Below are 26,004 nucleotides of genomic sequence, written 5' to 3' on the forward strand. Positions count from 1 at the left end.
GGGGAGGGGAGGGGGGGAGGGGAGGGGAGGGGAGGGGAGGGAAGGGAAGGGAAGGGAAGGGAAGGGAAGGGAAGGGAAGGGAAGGGAAGGGAAGGGAAGGGAAGGGAAGGGAAGGGAAGGGAAGGGAAGGGAATCGAATCACAGGCATGGCAACCCCATAGAAGGGCCTGCTGGATAATGGCCCTGTCCCTACAGCTACTGCTCACTGTGTCTACTGCTGTGTATGTGGGTCTGGTTTTAGGATGCTCTAGCAATTGATAGGACAGCAGGAAAAAGGAAGTTTTTTTTTATTTTGTTTTGTTTTGTTTTTAAAACTAAAGCAATGGACCCAGTGAGGGCAGCTGAAGTAAGTAACGGCTGGGGACAGAGTGAAGATGGCATATTGCTACCTAAGCCACGCACCAATGACTTCCCTTTCCTCTAGATGTCTCTGACATGAAGCCCCTGCACCAGTGCGCTGCTCTATCCAAATACTTCTGTAAATGTCTATAGCAGTGTTTCAGATAGAGAAGTACGTTTCCCAGGGAAATAAAAAGCTGTGGTGATACTATTCTGACAAATCTCACAGTATCAGGAACCTCTAAGACAACTGCCAGGTCCTATGGCGATCTTAGCCCACAGGAAGGTCCCAGGTATGGTCACTCTTTTGAACACAAATGTCAAGGCCACTTCAGCCCCAGTCCTTTTACACTCCCACCACGGTTGGTTCCCACCACTCTCTTACCTCCACATCTCCCCCTCATGCCTGCCTCTCAATTCCCAGGAAGCTTGAGAACATCTGGCCCAATAGATACCTGCTTCAACATTGGATGGAGGATGGGGAAAGCATTCTCTTTTCTTCTTGTGGAAAAAAAAATCAGTGTTCCCACTTCACACAGCTACTCTCTTAAAGAAAGACGAATTAATTGTCTTTAACAGCATTATATATAATACATTCATAATACAGTGCCAGTCAAAACCAGTTTGGGGGACACTTCTAGCAAGACAGAGAGTTTAGTACATACCTTATGAATTAGGGTTTCCATCTATGTTCTAAGACTGGAGAATTGCAAAGTATGTGCTGACCTTCATGACTAAATTCATAAACAAGTATCGTTTAATATGCAATAGATATCTAGTTTTGCCAGTAAAAAGATAGAATGCTAAAACTAAGAACAGGAATTCATCATACTGCCTCGGTACTCCTGGCCTCTGACCTGTATACAGACACAGTCACAAAGGCAGCTCTGTGTCACCTACCACAGCCACAACCAGCACCTGGAGCTGATGTCTCTTGTGTGGAACAAGGCATTGACTCATTATAACCAGCTGCTCTGGTGTTCACATGAACACGTGCACACCATAACGTTACCAAGAGGACTGTGGAATCAATCCTTCTGGAGCCTTGCGGTGAAATTTCTTGAGAATAAAAAATTGCAAAGTCACCAATAGCACACTGAATCAGAATGAAATGCATGTGACAGGTAAACCGGAAGTAATAAAACTGTCCCTTTCCATTTCTGTGATGGCACCAAGTGTGTCTGTCTGCAGGAACACAGTGGCTCTGCATGTCAAGACAGGGTGCAGAGGCCATGACTACGGGCTGTTCCGTAAGAGAATCAGAGTACAGTAGAAGAACTGCTCTCTTCAAAGACAGCACAGACAAAGGCCATCCCTTTAATTTTCTCCTTTCTCCAAACACATTTTCCCACCTCTCCATAAAGGTTAATATTATAATTGCATTATTACTATCGCAGTAGAAGACTATGACTACAATTGATAATGTTTTAATGAATTTCACTTTAATCACGAAGTTTCTTAGAAGTGACCCAATTAAAATCAAAATCACATGATACAGCTTAGCCCGAGCCTGGTAGATGGTAGGAGCACAATAAATTAATAGTTGTTGGAGCAGTGTCACCACCTGTCCTAATAATGACTTTTTTTTCTGTCACTGTCTGGAATAATCTCTATGACTTGGCTTAAAGTCACTTTCTCTTACTGCCCTTCTCTTTCTTAGCTTGTATTTTCTCTCTCTCTCTCTCTCTCTCTCTCTCTCTCTCTCTCTCTCTCTTTCTCTCTCTTTTAGCTTTGAAGTACATGAATGGTGTCCATTAATATCAATTTAGAGTTCAATACAATAATCAATAGTTAATAATGTTTTTGAGTAAGATGAATGAATGAAGGACCAGCTGATACGTCATGGGTTTCCAAATGAACAACTGGTGCCCACTTCCCAACACTGTGATCATCAGATGTCACCACAAGCCCCTGTTGTACGGACTGTCCCCTTCCCTACCTCTTGCCTCAGTAAGAGAATTTAAACAGTCATTTTTGCTGTCCTGTTGTTATGCTATCCATAGTGAAAATACCTATTCTCTTGCTTTTTGTCAAGTGCTTTAGCTCCAAACATTTAAATAGTATGTTGCTACTTAATTCATAGAAACATTTTTACTAATTTTACTTAAATAGAGAAAATAAAGCTGCCATTTCTGACTCCTCTGGGAAGATGTGGCCAACAAGCCAGTATTCTGGAATAAACACAGGCGTTCAAGCACTAAGTGTTTCTTCAACATGTCCCTGAAAAATGCAATGAGTAATGCAGAACAAAACAAAAATAAGACTTATCGTTGAAAAGGATGTCTGCTTTCCTTCTCAGGGATTTGTTTTTACCTCTAAATGTAAAACAAAACCATAGGGCTGAAGAGTGGGTCAAAGGTTAAGGGTACTTCCTGCTCTTCCAGAGAACCCAGGTCTGATTCCAGCACTCATGTGGTAGCTAACAACCACCTGTAACTCCAGTTCCAGGGGATCTGTTGCCCCTCTCGACCTCCACAGATATGCACATGGTGCAGACATACATGCAGGCAAAACAGTCATATGCAAGAAGTAAAGCAAAATAAATTATTAAGCAAATATATATTTAAGTCACAATTAGCACAGAAAGCTATATCAAAGTAAAATAGCTGATATTGTAATGATGCAACTAAAATTTGGGAGCATATTAATGTAAGTGTTCTAACTAAAACATAAATAAGACTCCAGAAGCCAGATTTTCTTAAATCACTAACAAAATCCTACTTGAAATTGCTGGGAATGTAGCTCACTAATAGAGCTCTTGCCCCAAATGCTTGAGATCCTAAGTTCAGTCCTCAATAGTGACAAAATAAAGTAAGAAGCCCTATTTTCCTGTTTAAACTTGCTATAGTATTATGGCTATTAGGACTTCCCCAACATTAGTAATCAGAATAAAATGAGGACATAGTAAAAAAAAAAAAACCTGCATCCTTGGAATAAGTAGGTGCCCTGATAGTTCTTGGAAGAAATCTATGACCAACCCTTGAAGAATTTTGGAACTGCCTTTGCTCAAAAAGGACGTTGCATTCCTCCTGGTGATGCTACCTTAGAAATCATAGGCTCTGTTCTAAGACATGTCTTTTGCCATTGTCTGCTCTTTTCTTCCTTCAAGACCTCTGAGATACATCGCCTTTTTACTTGTTTTTAATTATGTGTACGTGTCAGTATGTGTGTGTGTACACTTGAGTACAGGTGTCAGTGGAGACTGATCCAGAGCCTTAGATCCCTTGGACCTGTAGTTACAAGTGGGCGCATGTCACTGTAAGGTTCTGGAGACAGAACTCAGGTCTTTGGAAAGATCAGCAAGCATTCTTAACTGCTGAGCCATCTCTTCAGCAAAGACTTTGTGTAATTTTCAAAAAAGTAAGTCACACAGTTTTTATCACAAATATTCACTCATTCTTGCCACTGGTATTTATTGATTCATTAATATTCTGAATATTTTGTCAAGTGTAGCAGCTAGAGGGATTCCAGAGGTTTATCCAGTACCATGTCTCATGGTTCTGTGCTAATCATGAAGTTACTAAGATGACACACTCTGGCTTCAAGGAGTCGAGAGATCCTTTGACAAGTGAAAGACAGCTACATTTCATATACTCTATCACCATGCAGGAATTGCTACAGTAAAGGCATGCATTTATGATAATACTCAGAGGATGGGAACCATAAAACAATCCCCAGAGTCAGGAAGATGCCCTTAGACATAGCCTTAAACTGTGAAAGAGAGCAAAGCTCTCTTGGTTCTCATGTGCCCCTAAACCTAACGTGTGCTTTTTTTAATTTATGCATCTGGAAGCCACTTAAATAAAACTCTAATAAGTGATATCCCAGGTCACTATATGAAAAACAAATTGGGCTTTAGAGAGAAGGTGTTGGCAAATGTTGGGCTAATTTGAGAACCTCTCGAGTATTTACCAGATTCCGATCATGTAGATCTTCTAGAAGGCTGGTTTTCCAGACTGTCCACAGTAATTAAAGTACCTATAAATGTATAAAATTCTTCCACTTAGTCATAGTTTCCAGATGTAGCACAACCTGAACACAACATAATAAAAAGTAGAAGGCTTGGCTGGGGCTGTGATTCAGTCTATAAAGAGCTTTCTGTGCAAACAAGAGTACCTGAGTTCAGAACCACACACCCAGAGAAAGAGCAGATGTGGTGGTGTTGGTATACACCTGTAATCCTGATGTGGTAGTATTGGTATACACCTGTAATCCAGATGTGGTAGTATTGGTATACACCTGTAACCCAGGTGTGGTGGTATTGGTATACACCTGTGATCCAGGTGTGGTAGTGTTGGTATACACTTGTAATCCAGATGTGGTGGTGTTGGTATACACCTGTAAACCAGATGTGGTGGTGTTGGTATACACCTGTAATCCAGATGTGGTGGTATTCATATACACCTCTAATCCAGATGTGGTGGTATTAGTATACACCTGTAATCCAGATGTGGTAGTATTGGTATACACCTGTAATCCTGGTGTTGGAAGACAGAGACTAGAGGATTAAGGGATTTGCCAGGCCAGTCAGTCTAGCCAATCATGAGTGCCAGGTTCTAGAGACAGCCCTTGCTCTAAAGAACAAAAGGACAATGTTTGAGTTCCACACCCAACATCCACCTCTGACCCACCTCCCCACACACACACCACATAAAACATTTTAAAATATATGAATAATTACATATTAATCACTCAACAATATGTATAAAATACCTGCTAAAGGATTACCTGTTTTGCTATACATACATTCTGAAACACTGACCAAGTTGCTACACCTTTTCAGGAAGATTGACTAGTATGATGAAACTAACAAGCAAACTTTAAAACATTTGTTTTTCAATTGTGTTTACCATAAAATTGAAGAAATGAGGTTTTTTAAGCCCTTCAGGATCTGACGACAAAGATTACTCACTCAGTATTGTGAAGGTGAGGCGTCTTCCTTTCAAGTTACATTTGTTTTCAGCACCATGTAATTACTATTTGAATTTGCTTCAATGAGTAAATATTTTACAATACATATTTTACCAATACTGTGCTTCCAAAATATCATTTATTTTTTTCCTGTTTAGATACCTCCCTAGGGAAAATGACACCTTAAAAACAAAAATCATGTATTTATATAGAAAACAAAATGTATCAAGGAATCTAAAGCCAATAGAGGAATGTATAGAATACAAATGGTTTTTAAATGTGTGGCAATATTCTCTTTCTCTGCCTTTATAATGAATGCCAATTTGAATTTTAACTAGATGCCAAATGCTCACTATCATTCAACTGGTCATGTAAAGTAGAGTAGATAGTGACAGGTTTGTCACATGTAAAAGGCACACATTCTTTGCTTGAAAGTTTCATTTGGAGAATTTATCCCTACATATAGACGTGTGTGTGTGTGTATGCATGTGCGTGTGTAAGGACCTCGACACAATACCACACACACAATACACAATGCAATAATAGCAGCAAGTATATGTATAGATACACAACATATATATTTGCTGCTAAAACAAATACACCTACATGTGTATGTAATATATATCACAATTATCATGGAGTAGCTATGTTGTTTTATTCGGTGTACTAGAGCATTCTATGAAATTATATAAGGAAGCTAAGAAATATAAAAGCAGTTCCCAAGCCAACATGGTGTGGTAACAGAAGGACAGACAGAAGCAAGGCGCCCGCAGATTCACTCCTTCCGAGGTGGGGTCTCCTGAACTTTTCATGACTTCTTTTGACCTTATTCTCTTTCTGAAACATGCACAACAGCATTGTGCTGATGCTCAAACTCAGCCAGGATCAATGACCTTATTTTTAAATTAGAAAACACCATGGTTCTTCCCTTCAAGGTCCTTGTAGTTTGAAGTGAAATAAACATGCTAGTGAAAGGTTGCAGTGAATGTGATTAGAAGATTGTAGTGGGTGTGATTAAAAGATTGTAGTGGGTGTGATTAAAAGATTGTAGTGAGTGTGATTAGAAGATTTCAGTGAGTGTGATCAAAAGATTACAGTGGGTGTGATTCGAAGATTGCAGTAAGTGTGATTAAAATTTCTGTGCTGGGTTTTGACCTTTTGCCCCAGGCCCCTGGAAAGTTATGTTTTCCAGTTGTTCTTGTCCCTCCATCAGTTTTCAGCAATTATCAACATAGATCCCTTCTCCACATCCATGGTCATGTCTCCATCACCATTCAACTGGGCCACGGAAGATTTTCCTCTTCTGTTCTTTCTAATCGGGAATAACCTAAGCGATACTTTAGAACCTAAATGATGTGTCGCCCTTCCTCTGACATTCCTCAAATATCTTTCTATCGTACTTAGAGCAAGATAACTCATTAGGACCCCCACGCCAGTCTCCAGCTGACTGCTGACATCATCCCTTCCCCTAGCTGCTCCCTACCCATAGTTCTCTCTGTTTCTCTCACCCATTCATCTCATCCTGTGTCTGAACTTCTGCAAGTCCCTTCTCCTTGCATTTGGGCAGATAACCTCTTCCCTTTCTTTAAATTAAACTTGAAATATCACTCCCTAGAAAGGCCTTCATCTGCCCTGCCCGTCTTGATTGTTTCCATTAGTTTGTGTTCTTTCTCCTTATAAGATAGGGATGATGCGTTCTGAGAGCAGGGGCATTTTGACCTTCACTCTTTGCCACATTATCTGCAGAAAAGCATCTGCATGTAAAGAATATTTAGTATATGTTTGCTGAAGACATTAATAAACAGCCATCAGTGATGACCAAAGTAGGCGACAGAGCTCGCACCTGTGTGATGCAGGGAAGACAGGCATAGTGTTGTCTTCCGGCAGTGTCCTCCAGCATCCTGTGGGCTGCTCTGCATCCACTTCCCAGACCTGGCCTCACATTCCCCTGTGCTAGTGTCCTACTGCTCTAAAGACATCCCCAGCCAGTGCCCTGAGACCTCTGCATGGTGTTCTCACTCATTGCAGTCTCTTCTCTGCTTGGAGGTCATCCACTTGGCCATTCCGAAAAAAAAGCCCTCTTCCCACCCCTGTCAGAACTCACCACCTTCATAATCTCCTCACCCCAGCCTTCATTTCCTTACCTCCATTGCACTTAACTTTTGAGACAAAAAGCAAGTTAAGTTTTATTGTGTGTGGTGTGTGCTCTCTGAGTGAACCGCTTCTGTTCCTAGGACCCCTAGAAGGCACCGCTCTGCCTGGTGTGTAGTAGACAGGCAGCAGATGACAAGTGAATGGACATGCCCTTGAGGACAAAAGGGCAAAATGCTAAAGAGTGAATCTTAGGTTATCGCTTCTGTTTGTTTTAGCCAAAATGCCCCCAGACACAGACCTGTGATTCAGCGACTGGAGACACGGTGGCAGGAAAGAAATAAGTTTAAGGCCAGTTTGGAAAACTTAGTGAAACCCTGCCTAAAAGCAGGCTAGAAAAACAACTAGAAAATAGCTTGAGCCGGGCGGTGGTGGCGCACGCCTTTAATCCCAGCACTCAGGAGGCAGAAGCAGGCGGATCTCTGTGAGTTCGAGGCTAGTCTGGTCTACAAGAGCTAGTTCTAGGACAGGAACCAAAAGCTACGGAGAAACCCTGTCTCAAAAATAAAAAAAAAAAAAAATGGCTTGGATATGGTTTGGTGGTAGAATGCTTCCCCAGCATGCACCCTGTCCTAGGTTCAATGATAAGTACCCCCAGAATATGTAAATAAATAAGCCTAATATGTGCAATCTTTCTGAAAGAAAAAGTCAAGGACACAATTTCAGTAATGCCCTCCACGACAGAAAACCAACTGGCTAAGGTTCAGAAATACATGGTTATTTTTCAAATATATAGATGCATATTTAGCATATTTAATTTATTTAATTTAGCTATTTAAAATATATGTGCTAATACATACTTTTATTTACCATATGTAGATATATATATACACATACATATAGTAAACAAAATTATATATGTATTAGTACATAGCTGATTTCCAAAAACTTAAAACATGCCATTTTGAACAAGTTTGTAAGTTTATTTATCTGAAGCCAAAAGGAAATCAAGGTCCCCATAACTGTTACATCTAAACCATCAAACCTTCAGTTCCCATTTTTGGGCAATCACATATTCTCGGTGTGACTCCAAGCAACCTCTCACTGGATGTTCATGAGTGTTGTGAGTTCTGAATGGTGACTGTGCTCTCTACTAGAAGGTGCCTGTATTTCCTGAATCTAGAACATGGGAGGAGATAGATTAATATGCATCTCTAGGAGAATAAGGCATTCATAGACAGAAGCAAGAACTCTGAGCTCTTGCTATGCTAGAGAGGGTCCCTGTGCCCCTGGTACTCAAGAATCTACATCCAAGGTGGAAACAGGCACTACTTGTTTAAAAACACTCATAACCTATTGTCTGTAGACTCTACCTATTGTCATGGGCAAGTATGTTTTTTTTTCCCCTGACTCCATGAAGTAATCCTACTCCATCTTAGTAGGCAAATGGATTGAATAGCCACTTTTTGAATGAAGAAATACAGTAGCCGATAAACACATTTTTAAAATGTTCACTTTTAGCCATTGGGGAACTGCAGGTCAGAATAAAATTGGAATTGTGGCTTGCTCCAGTCAGAGTGGCTGTCATCAAGTAAACAAGGAGCAACAAATGTTAATAAGAGAGCTAGGAGTAAGAGACGGGGATGCGGGAGGACTAAGCATATCCCACTGTAAGAATGTGGCTGAGTCCAGCCACTATGAAGTCAGTAGAGAGTCTTCATTCACAAAATGTCCAGAAGATCCAACTCCTTACAGACATTCACCCTAAATCATCAAAGGCAGCATGGAATAAAGACTCCTGTACCAGTCGCATTTGTTGAGGCAGTGATAGCCAAGTCATAGAATCTCCTGGGTGCCCAACAGCAGACAAAGAATAAAGAAAATGTAGTGTATATACATAGTGGAGTCTCATTCATTCAAACAGAACAAATCCTGTCACCTGTTGGAAAAAAAAAAACATAGAACATGGAATGACTATGTTAAGGAAAAGAGGCTAGACTCAAAAACAACTGCCATGTGTTTCCTCTCATATGTGGAAGACAAGGATGGTAGAGAAAAATTGACATTAAAGTAAGAAGCGAGTCATTTAAGATACACATATGGAGCCAGCAGTGGTGGCACACAGCTTTAATCCCAGCTCTCAGGAGGCAGATGCAGACGGATCACTGTGAGTTCAAGGCCAGCCTGGTCTACAAGAGCTAGTTCCAGGACAGTCCCCAAAGCTACAGAGAAACCCTGTCTCAAAAAACCAAAAAATAAAAAAGACATACATATGGAAAAGGGGAAAGAAGGGAGGTAGAAAAGAAAATAATACAGGATACAAACACAATCAAAATATGCTATATGCATTGATTAATCATCAAAATGAAACCCTTTACTTTGTACAGTTAGTACGTGCTAATAAAAAAAATCTTACTTTAAGAAAACCAGTCTCTTTAACATTTGTATGTACGGAAAAAATTTAACGGAGCACTTGCATTTTAAATATGTAAGTAATAAGCACATTTAAAGTATGATGCAGTATTAAAATTATATATGAATTTCAGGGACACTATCATTGAACACTCAGGGACTCGGTAATTATTTTCTGGTTGGCTGAACACACCTATTGAAAGTCAGTAGAGTGAAATGCAGAAGAGCGTGGGTCCGGGTCCAGACATTCCCATGTTTGAAGTAGAGTTGTGGTATTCATTAGCTGAGTGTGACCTTCAACAAGTGACGTAACCTCCCAAGGCCTCAGTATTTCTCTTCGAGACAAGGGGGCTGAGCAATGTCTGATCCACACACAACTAAACATATAAAATGAAGCATGCAAATAAATATAAGTAGAGAATTATCTGTTTTACTGTACACTTTTTTCATACATTGTAGTATCACTAAGTGGTCAACACATTTGATTTCTCTCTTTACCTAAGTGGGAACAAATGTATAGTAAGAGCTAAACACATATTTTCAGAGATATAATGCCAGTAAGCACAGAAACATAATTATATATTCAATTTAACATGTGGCACATGGGCAGTGGTAAATGGTGGCTATTATCACAAAAAAACAACACTTTACACAAGGAGGATCCAATGCCGACTTCTCAACCAACTACAATTTTGTGCACAGCATCCTGAAGCATTTTATTGAAGTGGTTCAGGGAGGGGGTGGAAGACTGTGAGGCTGAGATTTATATGGCTTTAAAATCGTGGGAAAACAATTAACAGGTAGAGAGTTCATTGTAGCAGAGACCCAGCTTGTAGCAACTGCTGACATCTGTTTTATGTGTGATCAGTCATTCCGCAGGGTCAATACTGTGACTAGCTCTCTCCGAGTTTACAAGTTCGTAGCATCATCCCACTGCTTTCTACTTGTTTAATTTAAAATATTAAATATCAGCAAATGTTTTATGCAATTCCTCAAATTTCAGAATAAAACTTCAGGTGCTAGGCATGGGGAAAGCAAAAAAAAAAAAAAATGGTGTAAACTGCTTTAGACTTAGAGACCCATAGAAGCGCTCCCTTGGTGACCAGAGGATTTTGTTCTATGATTTTCTGGCTTTCTACCCCATTTTTCCTTCTAGCACGACTTGTTTGTGTGAGATAAAGCTAAGACTCCTCGCGAAGGGCCTTATAAACATGTGTTCTTCGATTTTAAATCTGATTCGAAAGTGCCTCTCTCCTGCTCCCTGAGAGTAAAGTGACCTTTTTAAATGGAGGGAAGTGGCTTTAGATGACAGGCTTGATAAATGCGGTCGTGTTCACTCAATAAAATAAGGCCCAGTGCATTTGAGGATAAATCAGTGGAATGTGCAGCCCCACCTGTCTGTCTCCATCATTCATTTCCACTGTCACTTTCACAGTGGCTGATGGATCACAGTTGCTGTAAAATTAGACAGCCTTTAATCTCATTTCATCCTGATTAGCTCCTCTGCCCCTTTCCCTCTAACTCACTGACTGACACGCTAAAAACTCAGGGCGGGCTGTGCGTGAACATGGAGGACCCACCTCCTCCGCCACCTGCTCGTGCACACACACAGGTGTCCACCACTAGTGTAGTCTGGGAAGGAGACGGGGTGGCCTTGGGGTCACTTAAAAGAGAACGGGTGTGTGCCGGGTACACTGGATCGCTGGCTCTTATTCCTTGTCCTATTTACTTGTGCTTTCCTTTGGGTTTAATCAGAAGTCAAAGGAGTTAGAGTTCTTTCGAAATTGAAACATTGATCAAATATTTTATTTGTAATAAACTTGGAAGCATTTAACGTTCAATGATAATCTCAAAGAGTCATTTGGGTCTATTTATAGCCTTCCATTTCACAGCAAGAATTCAGAGAGGGTCATAATTCAAGAATGCGAATACTGAAATGCCCAACCAAGAAATATATTATGCAAGATTATCAAACAAAAATAAAAACGTGGAGGAAAAAGAAGAGCACTATAAGCCCATTCCATCAGGACTTTAAAGAACTTCTTTGCCCTGATTTGGGGGAGCTCGATAGTTAGCATAAAGCAATAGCTTCATTTGTTTGCACAAGTCGTAACAATAGAGGTAGTCAAATGAGAAAGAGGCTTAAGAAGAAATCGTGTTTTATTTCCTTCACTTAACTTTTGCCTGAATGGAAACAAAAAATGCACAGCAGGGGCAAACACAAGTACTGATGCATTTTCAGAGGTTTTGTTTTATTATAAGGCTGGCCCATGGTTAAAGAGAAGAAAATACCAATTTTTCATTTTTGAAAAAGATTTGGACGCTGGGATAATTAAAAATTTAAAGTAAAGTATATGAGCCATGATGGCTGACACGGAGTGGGTTAACCCAGCAGCTAGCTTCTATTTCTGCACAATGCCACCTGGAACTAGCTGCATGCAAGGGCAGGTGGTCCTGTGTGAGTTCACACAGGTCAGGGGACACTATGTCAAGCTGGAGTAGCCAGTCACAACACATGATGGGGTAATCCAGGCCCCTTTCTGGTAGGGTGCAAAAGGTATCTTCATTCAAAATGCAGCGGTTTCATTTATTTGACTTTTAAGACATAGCTTCAAAACATAAGCAAACTTAGTTGTTCAGTGAACGTAATAGACCTACACCAAAGAATTCAAGTCATGGCTCAACAAGATCCATCAGTAGATAGCATTCTCCAAAGATTAAAGTGAGGACTGGGAGGTCTAAGGACATCCTTAAGATGCCAAAGTCCCCGATGTAATTCCTAGATTCCACAAGCCACTTTAGAACCCTTTTCTTTAACCCCTAGATCAGGTATATACATATGAATACTCTTTGTCATGTGTCTGTGACTTCAGAGGAAATGCTTATTCACAGTAAATATTAATTAACTAATAAATCAGAACTTCTACACCCTCTTTGTGGTTTAGTAAGAAGCTTAGAGGATGCACTTATAGAACTTTCCCCCAAGTTCTCATCTGAAAGCCATGCCTGGTTCTTACTGTGTTTTTATTTATGTACATTAGCCAGTATAAGTCATCTCTGAGAGAGCTAGGAGACAATTAAAGCAAAATGACATGCGGGATGTGTGCATAACCCTCAAAATAAGTCAGGTATAAGATAGGTTCTTGTTTTCCCACAGGTATACAATAAGCTCGCTCTCTCCCTCCCTCCCTCCCTGTCTCCCTCCCTGTCTCCCTCTCTCCCCTTCTCTCTCTCTCTCTCTCTCTCTCTCTCTCTCTCTCTCTCTCTCTACCCCCCCCCCCCCCCCCCCCCCCCCCCCCCCCCGCACATTGGCAAAGGAGCTCAGAGTAAGAATTGGCCGGGATTCATATTGATTTCCCACTGCACTGGTTTCTTAAGTGCTCTGTTGATCCGTGTCAAGCAATAAGTTCCCTGCCTGAACAGGCACTTCACCTCCCCATTTGTCCTCACCTAGATTTAAGGTGCCCATATGATGAGCTGAACAAGGACATCATTTTTCCTACTGGTGTCACTGGGCCCAAACCACCGCGTGTCATATGATAGCTCATGCCGCAAACGTCTACAACCACCCTGTGATATTATCGCAGCATAGACCAGCGCTGCCCAACACCAAAGGTGACAACAGCAGCCTGCTCTATACCTCATGACTTTCCAAGGAGATGCAAACAACAGAGAAACCTGGCTTTGGTGGGTTTGGGAATGAGAGCCCGCTTCACGGCCTCTGCAGCCGGGTGCAGACAAAGAGTGGAGGAGAATGGATAGACATGACACTCCTGACAGTTTTCCTCTTTGTTCCACAGGAGCTCTGATGCAGATAGATGGAAAATGTGTGAGTGTGTGCTAATGACATTGAACAGGAAATTAAGCATATACATTTGGAGGAGGCATTAAATCAGCAGGACCTTAATTTAAAAACTTAAAACTGTATGGAAATTCAGCCTGCTCAACGCTGTGGAGTAGAAAGCCAGGCAGCACCCTGGTCTGTTTGTGGAAAGATTGCCAACAAATGGTTCTACATTATTCAGAGTGACTTCTCTCAGGAAGTAGCTGCCAGCCCTGACCATTTGGGAGTGTCAGTCATTGCCATAGAAACCTATCCCCCCCCCCCACCATGGGCAGATGAGGAGAGCTCCAGGATGGGAAGCAGCATGCAGGCTGCTCTTGACTAATTTGTGGAATAACACGATGCAAAATTAATCAAAAGAGGTTGGGCTTGAAACTGCCGGGAACACACCACTGAGCCAGGGTGTGTGACTCATAGGAGCTGTGGGTAGCCATGCGGTTGCCTGTTGACGGGGTCTCATGTTTTATACACGTTGGTGAAGTACATAGCTGGTAAGTTGAGGTACTGGAAAGTTTTACATGTCCTTTTTTCTTGATTCCAGTTATGCCTTACAACAGTGCCCACCACTGCGTTGTAGAGGTAGAAAACTTCCTGTTCGTGTTGGGTGGAGAGGACCAGTGGAATCCAAATGGTAACTATTGAACGGTTTTGATTGTAGCTGCTTTGTTCAACTGGGCTTTGGGTTACTACAACAAAATATCTGAGGCAACTAACTTTAAAGAGAAAAGGTTCATTGAGGTCATGGTTTGGGAGGTTCTGTGTGCTTCAGTTCTGATGGGAGCAGTGGATGGTGGCCCTGGATCACAGAGTAAGCAAAGAATCGTTATACCATCAATGGTGGCAGAGAAAGAGAGAGGATAAGCAGGGTCTCACAATACCTAAAGACATGGCTCCAATGAACTTAGGACCTCCCATACAGTCCACCTCCTAAACTTCCCACCTGTGAATACCGTCATCTTGTGAAACAAAGCTTTTTCATGCAGATGAGCTTTGGGTCAACCGCTCCAAGAGACCACAGCAATGTTGAACAAGTACACACTGTAAAGGGATGCTGTCCAGTTCTTTTATACTTAGTGTTGAAAATATGTTTCGGTGCAACACAGGCAAATGAAAGGTCATGGGGTTGGTTGATGGAGGGCAGGAAGATACTCAAGGAGCTAGTTGAGGACATATGTAACAGAGCATTCAAGTGCCAGTTCTCAAGGGACTTAGCTTCACAGTGATACCCAGCCCTTGTCCTTATCCATCCCCGGGGAAATGCCACCAGCAGAAGCAAGGACTCCCAGGGGAAGGTTGAGTTAGTTGCAGCTGTTCAGATCTTCACCCATTACTCTCCTCCCACTCTGTCTATATGAGAACAAGGTTGCAATAAGCATTCTCTCCCTCAGACAGCACAGAACCCTGCTTCAAGTTCTTTTGCAGTAAGTAGGACCAAAAACTTAGTGCACCTACTGTCTTCTTGGCAGTTTTTATAAGTGTGTCTTCCATAGGTTACCTGCCATCTTTCCTATAACTGTGATGCCTTCCTAAATGAAAGGAAACCTTTTGGTACACATCCCAAATCGAGTATGAAAACACTGTGTCTTGCAGAATATGCAAAATGATTGTGATTTTTTTTAGAAAGCTTGCAAGTGAGAGAAGAGCCACCGTTGTAGCCTTCTGTGTTACAGTGATAATTATAACTAAGACGCCATAAACCAGCTTGCAGGTACACATTTTTACTTTAAAACCTCAGAACAGCACACTGAAATTAAATATACTGTGTCTATTTTACTGGGAACGCTCTCTTCCAGTATCTGCACCAAGGCAAATTGTGTAAAAATCACAACATCTGCTCCCTCTAGAAAATCATAAAAGAAAATAAGTCAGACTGCCCCCTATTAAAAAAGAGGGAGAGCACTCAGTCAGTTAAGTGTTGCTCATGTCGGCATGAGAACCTGAGTCAATCCCCAGAAACTAGATTTAAGAAGAAAGAAAGAGATAAAGAGAGAAAGAGAGAATGAGAGAGAGAGAGAGAGGGAGGGAGGGAGGGAGAGAGGGAGGGGGGAGGGAGAGAGGGAGGGGGGGAAGGGAGGGAGGAAGGAAGGAAGGAAAGAAAGAAAGAAAGAAAGAAAGAAAGAAAGAAAGAAAGAAAGAAAGAAAGAAAGAGAAATGTAGCAATGCTGTAATCCCAGCACCAGGGATAAAGAGACAGGGGGATTCTTAGGGGTCCCTGGCTAGTCTATCTAGCCTGCCTGGTAAGGTTAAGGAATAACAGTTGAGGTTGTCATTTGATATCCACATACAAGTGCACACACATGCAACCCTCCCCCCACCCACACACATACAAAATCCCTTACGCAAAGAAGATGCTTTCAGGCTCTGTATCTTTGTTGTATTAAAAGTATATAGAGTGCACAAGTAATCACATCGCAAGCCACTGGATTTATATCACCAACGAATCTGTTCTTGAGAGGCTCAGATTAAAGCTACAACCCAAGACCCACAAGACGACTTAGCCAGGAAAGCTTTTGGCCAAGCCTGATAATCCGAGTTCAATCCCTAGGACCAACAGGTGGAAGGAGAGAACTGATTCCCACAGGTTGTGCTGACTTCTGTAAGTGTACCATGGCATGCACACGACACCCCTAACACACACACACACACACACACACACAAAATCAATCAATCAATTATTTAAATGTTTTTTAAAAATTTTAAACATGAAAAGTTTAAAAAGTCCTATTTCTGACCACAGTGTACTTTCTGGCCACTCTTCTACAGGTCTCTGTTAAAATTATCAATCTTCCCCACCACAGCTTGGCTTTCAAAAGCAAAACAAAAAGAAAACTTATGAGTCTTCCCTTAAAAAAAAAAAAAAGACAGTTTCACTATGCAGCCTAGGCTATCCTCAAACTCATGAGTGCCCTGCCTCAATTTCCCAAGTGCTGGAATTACAGGCATGAGCTATGATACCTGTCTTTTTTTTTAAATTTTATTTTCAGTGCTGGGGCTTAAACCCAGGGCTTTGTAGATGCAGTGAAAATACTTTGTCACAGTGCTAGCATACCCAGTCCAAGTGTTACTCTCCTCCAAAACTGATGAGGTGCTCGGCATGATGGCTTGGTTGATCAAGTGTTTGCTGTACAAGCCTGAAGACTCGAGTTTGACCCTCAGGACACATATGAAAGGCGAGGCCTGGTGGTATATGTTTTTAATTCTAGTGCCAGGGTTGGGTTGAAGAGGGGTGGGTCTCTGGAGCTCACAAACCAACAAACCTAGCCTGTTCAAGGCCAGATTAGTAAATAAATCTGTCTTAAAAAGGGGAAGGGCACTGGGGAAACAATACCTAAGCTTGACTTCTGACTTCTGCACACATTTACACACCTGCGCATGTGTATGTGCATGCACACACGTGTGCGCATGCACACGCGTATGCACACACACACTATATCTGCTCCATAAGCATAGGCCACAAAACATAACTTCTTATCTGCTTGCTTTTCAACTTAGAATCAAAAATATATCCGAGAGAACTAGGCTGGTATTTGGGGAGAATTTTGAGAATATTCCTATCAATAGTCAAGAGGATCAAGATTTTGTCTTTGAATTAACTGAGAGACCCATACTACACCATTGGAATATGCTGATTTCACTCTACTTACACCTGAAGCAAACGGCAGCCAGGATTAAAATCCCGCATGAACACACTCTGGCAAAAAGACTTATTAATCCGCAATCACACTTTGAGCTGGAGCCGCTCACTGGAACCTCAGAGCACATCATAGGAGACTCACATGGCACATAGGAGACACCGCATGTCAGCCCAGAGTGCCAGGGCATTGGGTGTGTGTGATCAGCATCACTGCTCATGCCAATCAATGTCCCTTCTCCGACTTAGCTGCTAGGAAGCTCAGAAGGAAGTCTTAGAAGAGCTTATAGATGTTGCATGTTAATTTCAGTGTTACCCCAGTTACAGACCTGTAACTATCTCTCGCTATCCATAAAATTCCTTTTGAAAATCTTGGAAACTTCCAAATGGAAATTTGGCTTCTTTAAACAGAAGGGAACTGGATATACCAGAGGCAAGTAAGCTAGCCTTTGGTTCCCCTTGTCAACTAGGAATGTATTACAACTAAAAAGCACTAACGAGTCATTGGCTGGCGCCTTCCCCAGGTGGAAGGTAAGAACAGCAGGCAAGGCAGCCTATTCAGCGAGAGCTGTATCTGTGGCCATAATCAGCCAACATTACAGCTAAGACGTGGCTGCATCTGTTTCTAAGGGATTTGGGCTATTTGCTCTGTCTACCACAGTTCCATAAATATTTTGCACGTACTTACGCATTCTTCCCATCTGCCCAACCACAATAGATTCTGCTAGTATTAACAGCGATAGTTGATAAACGCTCAGTATTTCAGTCAGAAATAAAAATGCTGAAATTTCGATGAATCCTCAGAAGCACCTGTGAGTCAGAATCTATGGTAGCCTGAGTTTTTCTATGTACAGAGGGAGCCTGAAGAGTATCCTTGTAGGGAAACACCGCTCATGACAGGAAAGGAACCGATTCCATGATAGCTTTGTCTGAGTAAGTATTTCTCATCCACATGGTCAACTGTTGTTTAAAAAAAAAAAAAAAAAAAAAAAAAAAACCTGTGATTCGCTCTTAGTCTCACCAAGAGCTGCAACAGTGGGAAGAGTCTCCCACTTGCTCACAAAGAGCTCCAGTCATTTCACGTCTGAAAACACTGAAAGGACTTGAACCCACAGAAATGTGTGATTTTCATATCACCATGCCCTGTGCAACGCAGAGAATAAATACTTGATGTTAATATAAAATATTTTCATGTAATAACTATATGAGAGAACAATTAAATATATGGCTCAAATGTTATATACATCTATATCTGTCTAAAGATGAGAACTCAGGTTCAATGTCCATTCCTATGAAAATGGATCATGAGAGGTGTATCTTGAAAAAATACAAAATTTTGAATTCCAGATCATGCTCATATAACGTAAGGATGTTCTTCATTGAGCAGAAATTCACAATTCTATGTATTGGTGGTCTTGATTTCAAGACCAAAACTAGAGGTGTACACACAGTCTTCTACCAAGCTACTTTGTAAATGTCACTTCCTGTCAGCTTGTTTCACATCCCAGGAATAGGAATGTATTTAATATGCATATGTGCTATTAGAAGATAGATAGATAGATAGATAGATAGATAGATAGATAGATAGATAGATAGATAGATGATAGATGAATAGATGATAGATAGATAGATAGATAGATGATAGATAGATAGATAGATAGATAGATAGATAGATAGATAGATAGATAGATAGATAGATAGATAGATAGATCTTACCCTACCACACACTACTAGCCCATTCAGTGATGAACTTATTACTAGATTAATCCATTGATTACATTAGCACCCTTGAGATTCAATCTTTTCCCAGCAACACTGCCCACTGGAAGCAGGAACCAAGCCTTCAACACATGAACACCTGAGGATAAGTCAGATTCTCACTGTGATGCTACATAACCTGTTTTCTTCTTGATGCTCTTTCTATTCAAATCTAAGGTTTGTTTCTTGGTCCTGCTTGCCAGCTCAAGAACTTTACATGATTTTTGAGCTTAAAAAATTAAAAATGGCCTCCAAAACACCCCCTTTTTGTTTTGTTTCAAGATAGGGTATCTCTGTGTATCCCTGGCTGTCCTGGAACTCTCTCTGTAGACTAGGATGACGTTAAACTTAGTGATCCCCCTGCCTTTGCCTCCTGAGTTCTAGATTTAAGGCATGCACCCCCACCACCTGGCACCCAAAACACTCCCTTGATGCCATGTCTTCTAGTTTAGCCTTCCATTGTCTTCAGAAGTCCTATAAAGTATTATGCACCTCTTACCTCTGTGTCCTTATAAATGAGTCTCTTCTGAGTTGTTCCCACTGGCTTTCCCCAGCATCAGTTCCCAGAAAGAACACTCGTCAAGGCCATGCACTCACTGTCTCAGCTACTTCCTTCCTTCTTTCACAAACACTATTTGGCTTTCAAAATACCATGCTTTCTTTTGTTTTATTGTTTTTCCTACCCAAGAAATCACTCTTAAGACTCCTTACCTTCCAATTCTACCATCTTTTATTAAATGGTTCCATCTAGTCCTGTGCATTTAAATAGTAACTCTGAGCTAATGGCTCCCAAGATTTGCAGTAGTAGCATTATCTAGTAGCTAGATTCGCAGTTGCTTTATTTTGATATCCTATAGGCTTCTCTGGGTTAAGTACAAAGATGACTTCATAACGTCTGGCCTTAGTTTATAGTTAATCCCTGCTAAGTCTTTGTCAGTCCAACAAATCGTGTGATGTAACCAGCTAGTCCCTCAGGCTAAACTCAGACAGCCATCCTTAGTGACACACTCTCTCTTGCACAAAAGGAGATGGTATTTGACCAAGTCCGTAAAATAGATTTCAAACTTGACCATATCTCAACCATGTGTGCACATACATGTGTATGCTCTGCTTATTTCTGGGGTGGCATCTGGTACCCAGTGCCTAGTTACAAGCCATGTGCAAAGGCAACGTTTAGGGTCAAGGCCTCAGGTGTGAGTCGGTTACCACCTCTAGTATTACATGAAAAGCATAATATACTCTTTCACTTCCATTTCTTGCTTTGATGTCAATATGTATGCAAAATAAGATCCATTTTAATACCTTCGAAGCGCTAATGTGCTTTTTAAGCTCAACAGAGGGGATAAGCTGGCTAAGCAGCTCAGAAGACTCTCGCTTGCTCCAGTTCCAGCAAATGCACTTGTGTTTACGTCACAGCAATGATGCATCTCCCAAAGGCACACACAGAGCTCCTGTGATAAGCGTGACACAAGACTGATTGTCATGACGGATGTTATTTCCATGAGAGGACAAAAGTCTCTACTATATTAGGGTTCTTGGGTCAGTAAAAATAACTGCTAATAATGGAGAATTAGGCATGCATTTTTCTTTATTTTTTCTTGTTTGCTGTTATTACTTTTCTAGAAAATAGGTTTTTAATAATTTTAGGAAGAAAATTTATTTTAAAAAACTAACCAGAAATATCATACAAGGAATTTTCTAAATAAAGAAATTTTAAGCAATAGCTTCTTGTTTTTAAAACACAAAAAATCAAGATACAGGAAAAAATTATACTAATATGCTTATTAAAAAGAGTACTTTATCAAGCACTTGGTTTTGCTATGGTTGATTGTGTTGAGTCTTTCCACAACAATAAGAGAATGGGGAAAGGAAATGCATTCGAGGAAGTTCCTTCCTGACTCTTTGTCGGAGCCCGTTTGGGTCCAATACAGATTCTCTAACTAGACTGGAACGGAGTCACGAGGAATAATCAGACACAGCTTATACCGTCATCATGGAAAAGGCCCCACTCCTTTATTGTCCCAACATCTTATATATCCATCCCAAATGAGCGGGAACACACAAAGGCTGTTGCCTAGGCAACCAGGTGCCTGGACTTTAGTCACATCTGCATCTAGCAGTCAGGTAGGTCCTGAATTAGCATCTCTATAAGATAACCTTCAAATTGCATAAGGAAAGAAACCCTAAACATCCTGACCAGTTTCAGTCAACACCTCTTCTCAGGTAATCCACACTTTAATAAAAAAAAAAAAAAAAAGCTAGGAACAAGGCATCCTGGCTTTTGTTAAGGGCAGACAGCTTGTCTGCAGAGCTATGTATTCAGCTCAAGCCGGGGCAATGGCTTTTGTGGCATATCGGAATATGCGCTCACAACTCTTAGGCTGTGCTACAGAGTCCCTTGACTTAATTCATGTTCTTAAATCTGACAACAGAAGTTTTAAACATGGGTAAGTGTACAAACCAAGAAAGGGGTCTAGGTTTTAAATGTTTCAAATGTATTTTTACAGGAAAACACAGCACAAATTTTGTCAGCCGCTATGATCCCCGATTTAATAGTTGGATCCAACTTCCACCCATGCAAGAAAGGTAAGTGCTCATTTCTTTTGTTGGAGACTTGTGGGAATGCTGTACAGAAGCGTGGCTAAGGACCACTGGACAGAGTCCATGAAAGACACAAGGCAAAGTACTAACCTTGGTTCCCAAGTTGCATTGCTATCTTTACCAATGCAAAAAAGAAAAAAAAGAGAGAGAGAGAATAAGTCATGTTTCTGTCTTAACATAGGAAGAAAAATTATGCAGCCTAACTTCTTGGACCTTAGTGATCACATTTTGGAAAAGACTGCCTAACCACCGGTTATATGGTTATTATCAATAGTAATATATGTGAGTCCTCAAAACACAGAATGCCACCCTCACAGCGGTCTGCATGTCAACACAAAAGCTTTTATATTAAATATTGAAGTAGTCATTATTAGCTTTAATATATAACTTTAAAACTTGAGGTTTAACATTTAAATATATATTTAAGTTTAATATTGCAAGAATTCAAGTCATTTATATGTGCCTCTTCAAGAACAGGTCATTTATTAGCTTTAAAAAAAGAGTCCTAGCCAGCCATGGAAGATGAAGGCGAGAAGATCAGGAAGCTCAAGGCCTGTCTGAGTTACATGAAACCCTGTCCCTCAAAACAAAACAAAAAATTGCCATCACATTTTTTTCATGCATAGTCTGTTTGCCCAAGTCTCTTAGCTACCAAAGGGCCGCATGGATAGATATTTTCTTTCTTCTAGCTATATTCAGTCATAATGGCATGTCTTTGTACACATATGATAATGTATGTGTATGTAAGATTTTGAGCACTTGACTCTTTCGACATCCTTTTAAGTAAATTGTCCAATAAGATAATGTCAATAAAGTACAGCTTACTTCCTCCTCATCATCAAGAATTAGAGAAGAAGCCATCGGCTGTGTTTTTCTTCCTTGTTCAGAAAATGAACTCCCTCCACATCTGTTTTATCATTCAAGCAGATTGCAGTGAGATCAAATTAGAGCCTTAGCACAAATGTCATATTAAAAGAAATCTTCATGAAATAGCATATATTCTAAAATGGGATTTCTACAGCAAGACAGTATAAATCTATTTTAAATGTAGTAAGAAGATCAATATCTTCCCACCCCACATACATGAATTAAAACTCTCTTAGATGGGCACAGAATGGCGTGTTTACAATCCCAGCACTCAGAAGCCGGATGCAGGAGGATCACGACTTGGAGGCCAGCCTGGACTGCCCTGTGAGACCCTGTCTCAAATGAGGAAATAATCCTCTAAAATAATAAGATAAAAATGAGACTCTTTGAGGAGACTTCACATTATAAATTTAAAATATCTAGACAGTATGTCAAACACCATGGGCTCATTTAAGAAAATCTCTCACTCTCTCCACTGTGCCTCAAGAAACATCACCAAGTCAGTCCACATCCTCACAAACTTCCTGAGCCACAAGCCTCCTGCTGTCTTTCTCCAGAACACTCCATCCCTTTCTTTTGGGGGTGAGTTTCTAGTGACTGTTACTGAAACTGTCTTACTTTGCCCTTAAAAAAAAAACATTTTCTAGAAAGTTTTATTTACACAAGAATTGTCAACACATGTTTGAGATGTCATTCTCTCATCACCACCATCCCCTTTACTGGGGGCTATACACCATGATAATTAACCTTCATGCCTTCAGCTTGGGAAGCATAGCTCACGTCGCGGTCAATTATCTCACTATAGAGCCCCTAAGGATGGAAAGTATTGCTACAAAACCTAATTAGTAATTTTTTTTAGAATGTGTATTGTTTACTTGATAGTCTATAATGACTTCCTCTGAGGCAGGGTGGCCTATCATGGCAAGGTCCTACTTAGATAATTTTTAGCAGCTCATTGACCTGACAAACAGACCTGCCATGGTCTGTCGCCGCCTGGCAGCCAACGTTGACAGGATGGACTGTTTAGCGTTTCTCACGAAGTCATTATGGTATATCATGTCAGGTCCTCAGTAAAAGAAGTTTTCGTTCTTTTTTTTTTCTTTCTTCCTTTTTTATTTTAAGATGTAGAACAATCAACCCAATACAGCAAATAACTCCCTTCTGAGCTGAGTGGGAAAAAGCAGACCTCACCCAGCGGCCTTCTAGCACTGTTTCTACTGCAGGATGACTGGCCCAGGCAGCAAGCCTTCACCCAAATGAGCGCACCTTCTTTCAGTGCCAGGCTTCCATTCAGAACACCAATGGGCACTGGTGCTCTAAGTGATGGTTAAACATAAAAGGAAGAAACCCAAGATAGATGAGAAACTCAAGACCAGAGATACTTATTGAAACATTTAAGTTAATTTTACAAGACATAGATCATGAATCAAGCCAGCAGTTCCTCGTCTACCTGTTCCTATTATTTCTCTGCCAAACTGCTGAGACATTCTTATGCTGAGAAGTTACCAGATTGATTGAGAATAAGAGAAATGCGTTGTAAGTCATCTCCGGGGTAAATCACCCTTACAGATCTGAGAACAGATTCCTAGGTTCTTTTACCTAATCAGATCTTCCAGTGAGGTCTACTAAAGCTGCTGAGTGCCCTTTCTGTTCAGCAGGGAGTTGGACATACAACCTCTAGGCTTACTCAACCATGGGTTAGCTCATAAATTCCATGCTTTCCAACTATGAATTTGCAAGCAAAAGATTGAATGGAAATACAATTTTAAATGTACACAATGGAAGTCAGTGACTGCTTCCTCCCATAATCCTCTAATAGCCAATAGTTCAGCAAGGAAGAATAAAGCCCTTCATCTTCATGTTTGGCTGATGACAGGTCCAGTGGTGTACCCACAAGTGAGCCCACCAGGCTCTAGTGAGCAGCTACAAACCCATGCTGACATGGAGAGCCCTGGTTAAACCCAGTGAGTCACAAAACAACACAAAAGGATGTGAAGCTAGGAAAGGGATTTGTAAGGAGGAGGAGGTTGGGGATGGGAGATGGGAGAGGGGAAGGGTAAGAGTAACCCGAATGCATCATACACATGCATAGAATTGTCAATGATACATTTAATAAGAAATATAGCAATAACAATGGGTGCTGATTGTAACCGGATGTTTCTTGATCTGCCCAGTCCCATAGCCACTTTTAAAATAACCACTCAGAGGCTCAGTATTAATTATGTATTATTTGGCCTATTAACTCATGCTTATTATTAACTAGCTCTTACAACTTAAATTAACCCATTTCTATTAGTTTATATTTTATCACAAGTCTCGTGGCTTGTTACCTCACATCTTGCTTCTCCAGCATCTGCTGGTGTCTCCCTTGACTCTGCCTTCTTTCTCACTGTATTCACTTTGTCATTCGTGCCTAGCTATATTCTGCCCTCTATGAAATCCTAGTCTAAATGGGAGTGGTTCTGTCTCTAGGAATCCTCAGACTGAATGGGGTCTCTACAAAACCGCAGACTGACTGCTGAGCTCCTGTCTCCTCCTGTCTTGTATTCCTCTCTCCATCCAGCCATATCACCTCCCATCTCCCCCTCCCGATGCTGGGGTTAAAAGTGTGCACTACCACCACTTGGCTCTGTTTCTCTTTTAGACTGATTTAATTTTGTGTAGCCCAGGATGGCCTTGAACTCGTAAAGATCTGTCTACGTCTGTCTTCCGAGTCATGGGATTAAAGGTGTATACCATCACTGCCTGTGTACCATCACTGCCTGACATCTATGGCTAATTAGTGTGGCTAGCTCCTCAATCTGGTCTTCAGGCAACCTTTATTTGTTAAAGCACAAGCAAAATATCATCATAGCGGATGAACTTTTTGGGTTTTAAGATTTAGGATTTGATTCTCTGCAGCAAGAGAGGAAAGAATTAAAAACTTTAGAACAAGATAAATGCTTTGATAACTTCTATTTTTAAAGTAAAATAGCCACTCCATATTTTGTAATAAAGAAGCATTTTTACCCCCTAGCTAGTCTAAAATATGAGGACCAAAGTTTGGGGAGCAACAACAGCCTTAAGCCCAACTTAAATACTACCAGAGAAACTGTGGGAGACAATATTTAGCTTGAAAAAATCTGATGTTTTTTTTTAATATAATTTTTTTATTGAAAAAAAAAAGATTTCCGCCTCCTCCCCGCCTCCCATTTCCCTCCCCGTCTCCCTTTTCCCCCCTTCTCCCTCTCCTCTCCCCCTCCCCCCACTCCTCTCCCCCTCCCTCTCCAGTCTGAGGGGCAGTCAAGGTTCCCTGCCCTGTGGAAAGTCCAAAGTCCTCCCCGCTCCATCTTTGTCTAGGAAGGTGGACATCCAAACTGGCTAGGCTCCCACAAAGCCAGAACATGAAGTAGGATCAAAACCCAGTGGCATTGTCCTTGGCTTCTCAGCAGCCCTCATTGTCCGCCATATTCAGAGAGTCCGGTTTTATCCCATGGTTTTTCAGTCGTAGTCCAGCTGGCCTTGGTGAGCTCACAATAGATCAGCCCCACTGTCTCCGTGGGTGGGTGCA

General features: G+C 41.1%; 1 protein-coding gene across 1 annotated transcript in view; it reads left to right on the top strand.

Annotated features, from left to right (window-relative positions):
- The window catches only part of Klhl14 (kelch like family member 14), a 107,184-nt gene that overhangs the window by 67,401 nt on the left and 13,779 nt on the right, over window positions 1–26,004 (top strand). The window contains exons 3-4 of the mRNA XM_050135067.1: window positions 14,139–14,228; window positions 21,494–21,572. Of these exons, the coding sequence (XP_049991024.1) occupies window positions 14,139–14,228; window positions 21,494–21,572 (169 nt within the window). The remainder of the gene's footprint in view (window positions 1–14,138; window positions 14,229–21,493; window positions 21,573–26,004) is intronic.

The sequence above is a fragment of the Alexandromys fortis genome, unplaced genomic scaffold (genome assembly GCF_014885135.2).
Source record: "Alexandromys fortis isolate MF-2015 unplaced genomic scaffold, M_Fortis_MF-2015_v1.1 scaffold_25, whole genome shotgun sequence".
Lineage (NCBI taxonomy): Eukaryota > Metazoa > Chordata > Mammalia > Rodentia > Cricetidae > Alexandromys > Alexandromys fortis.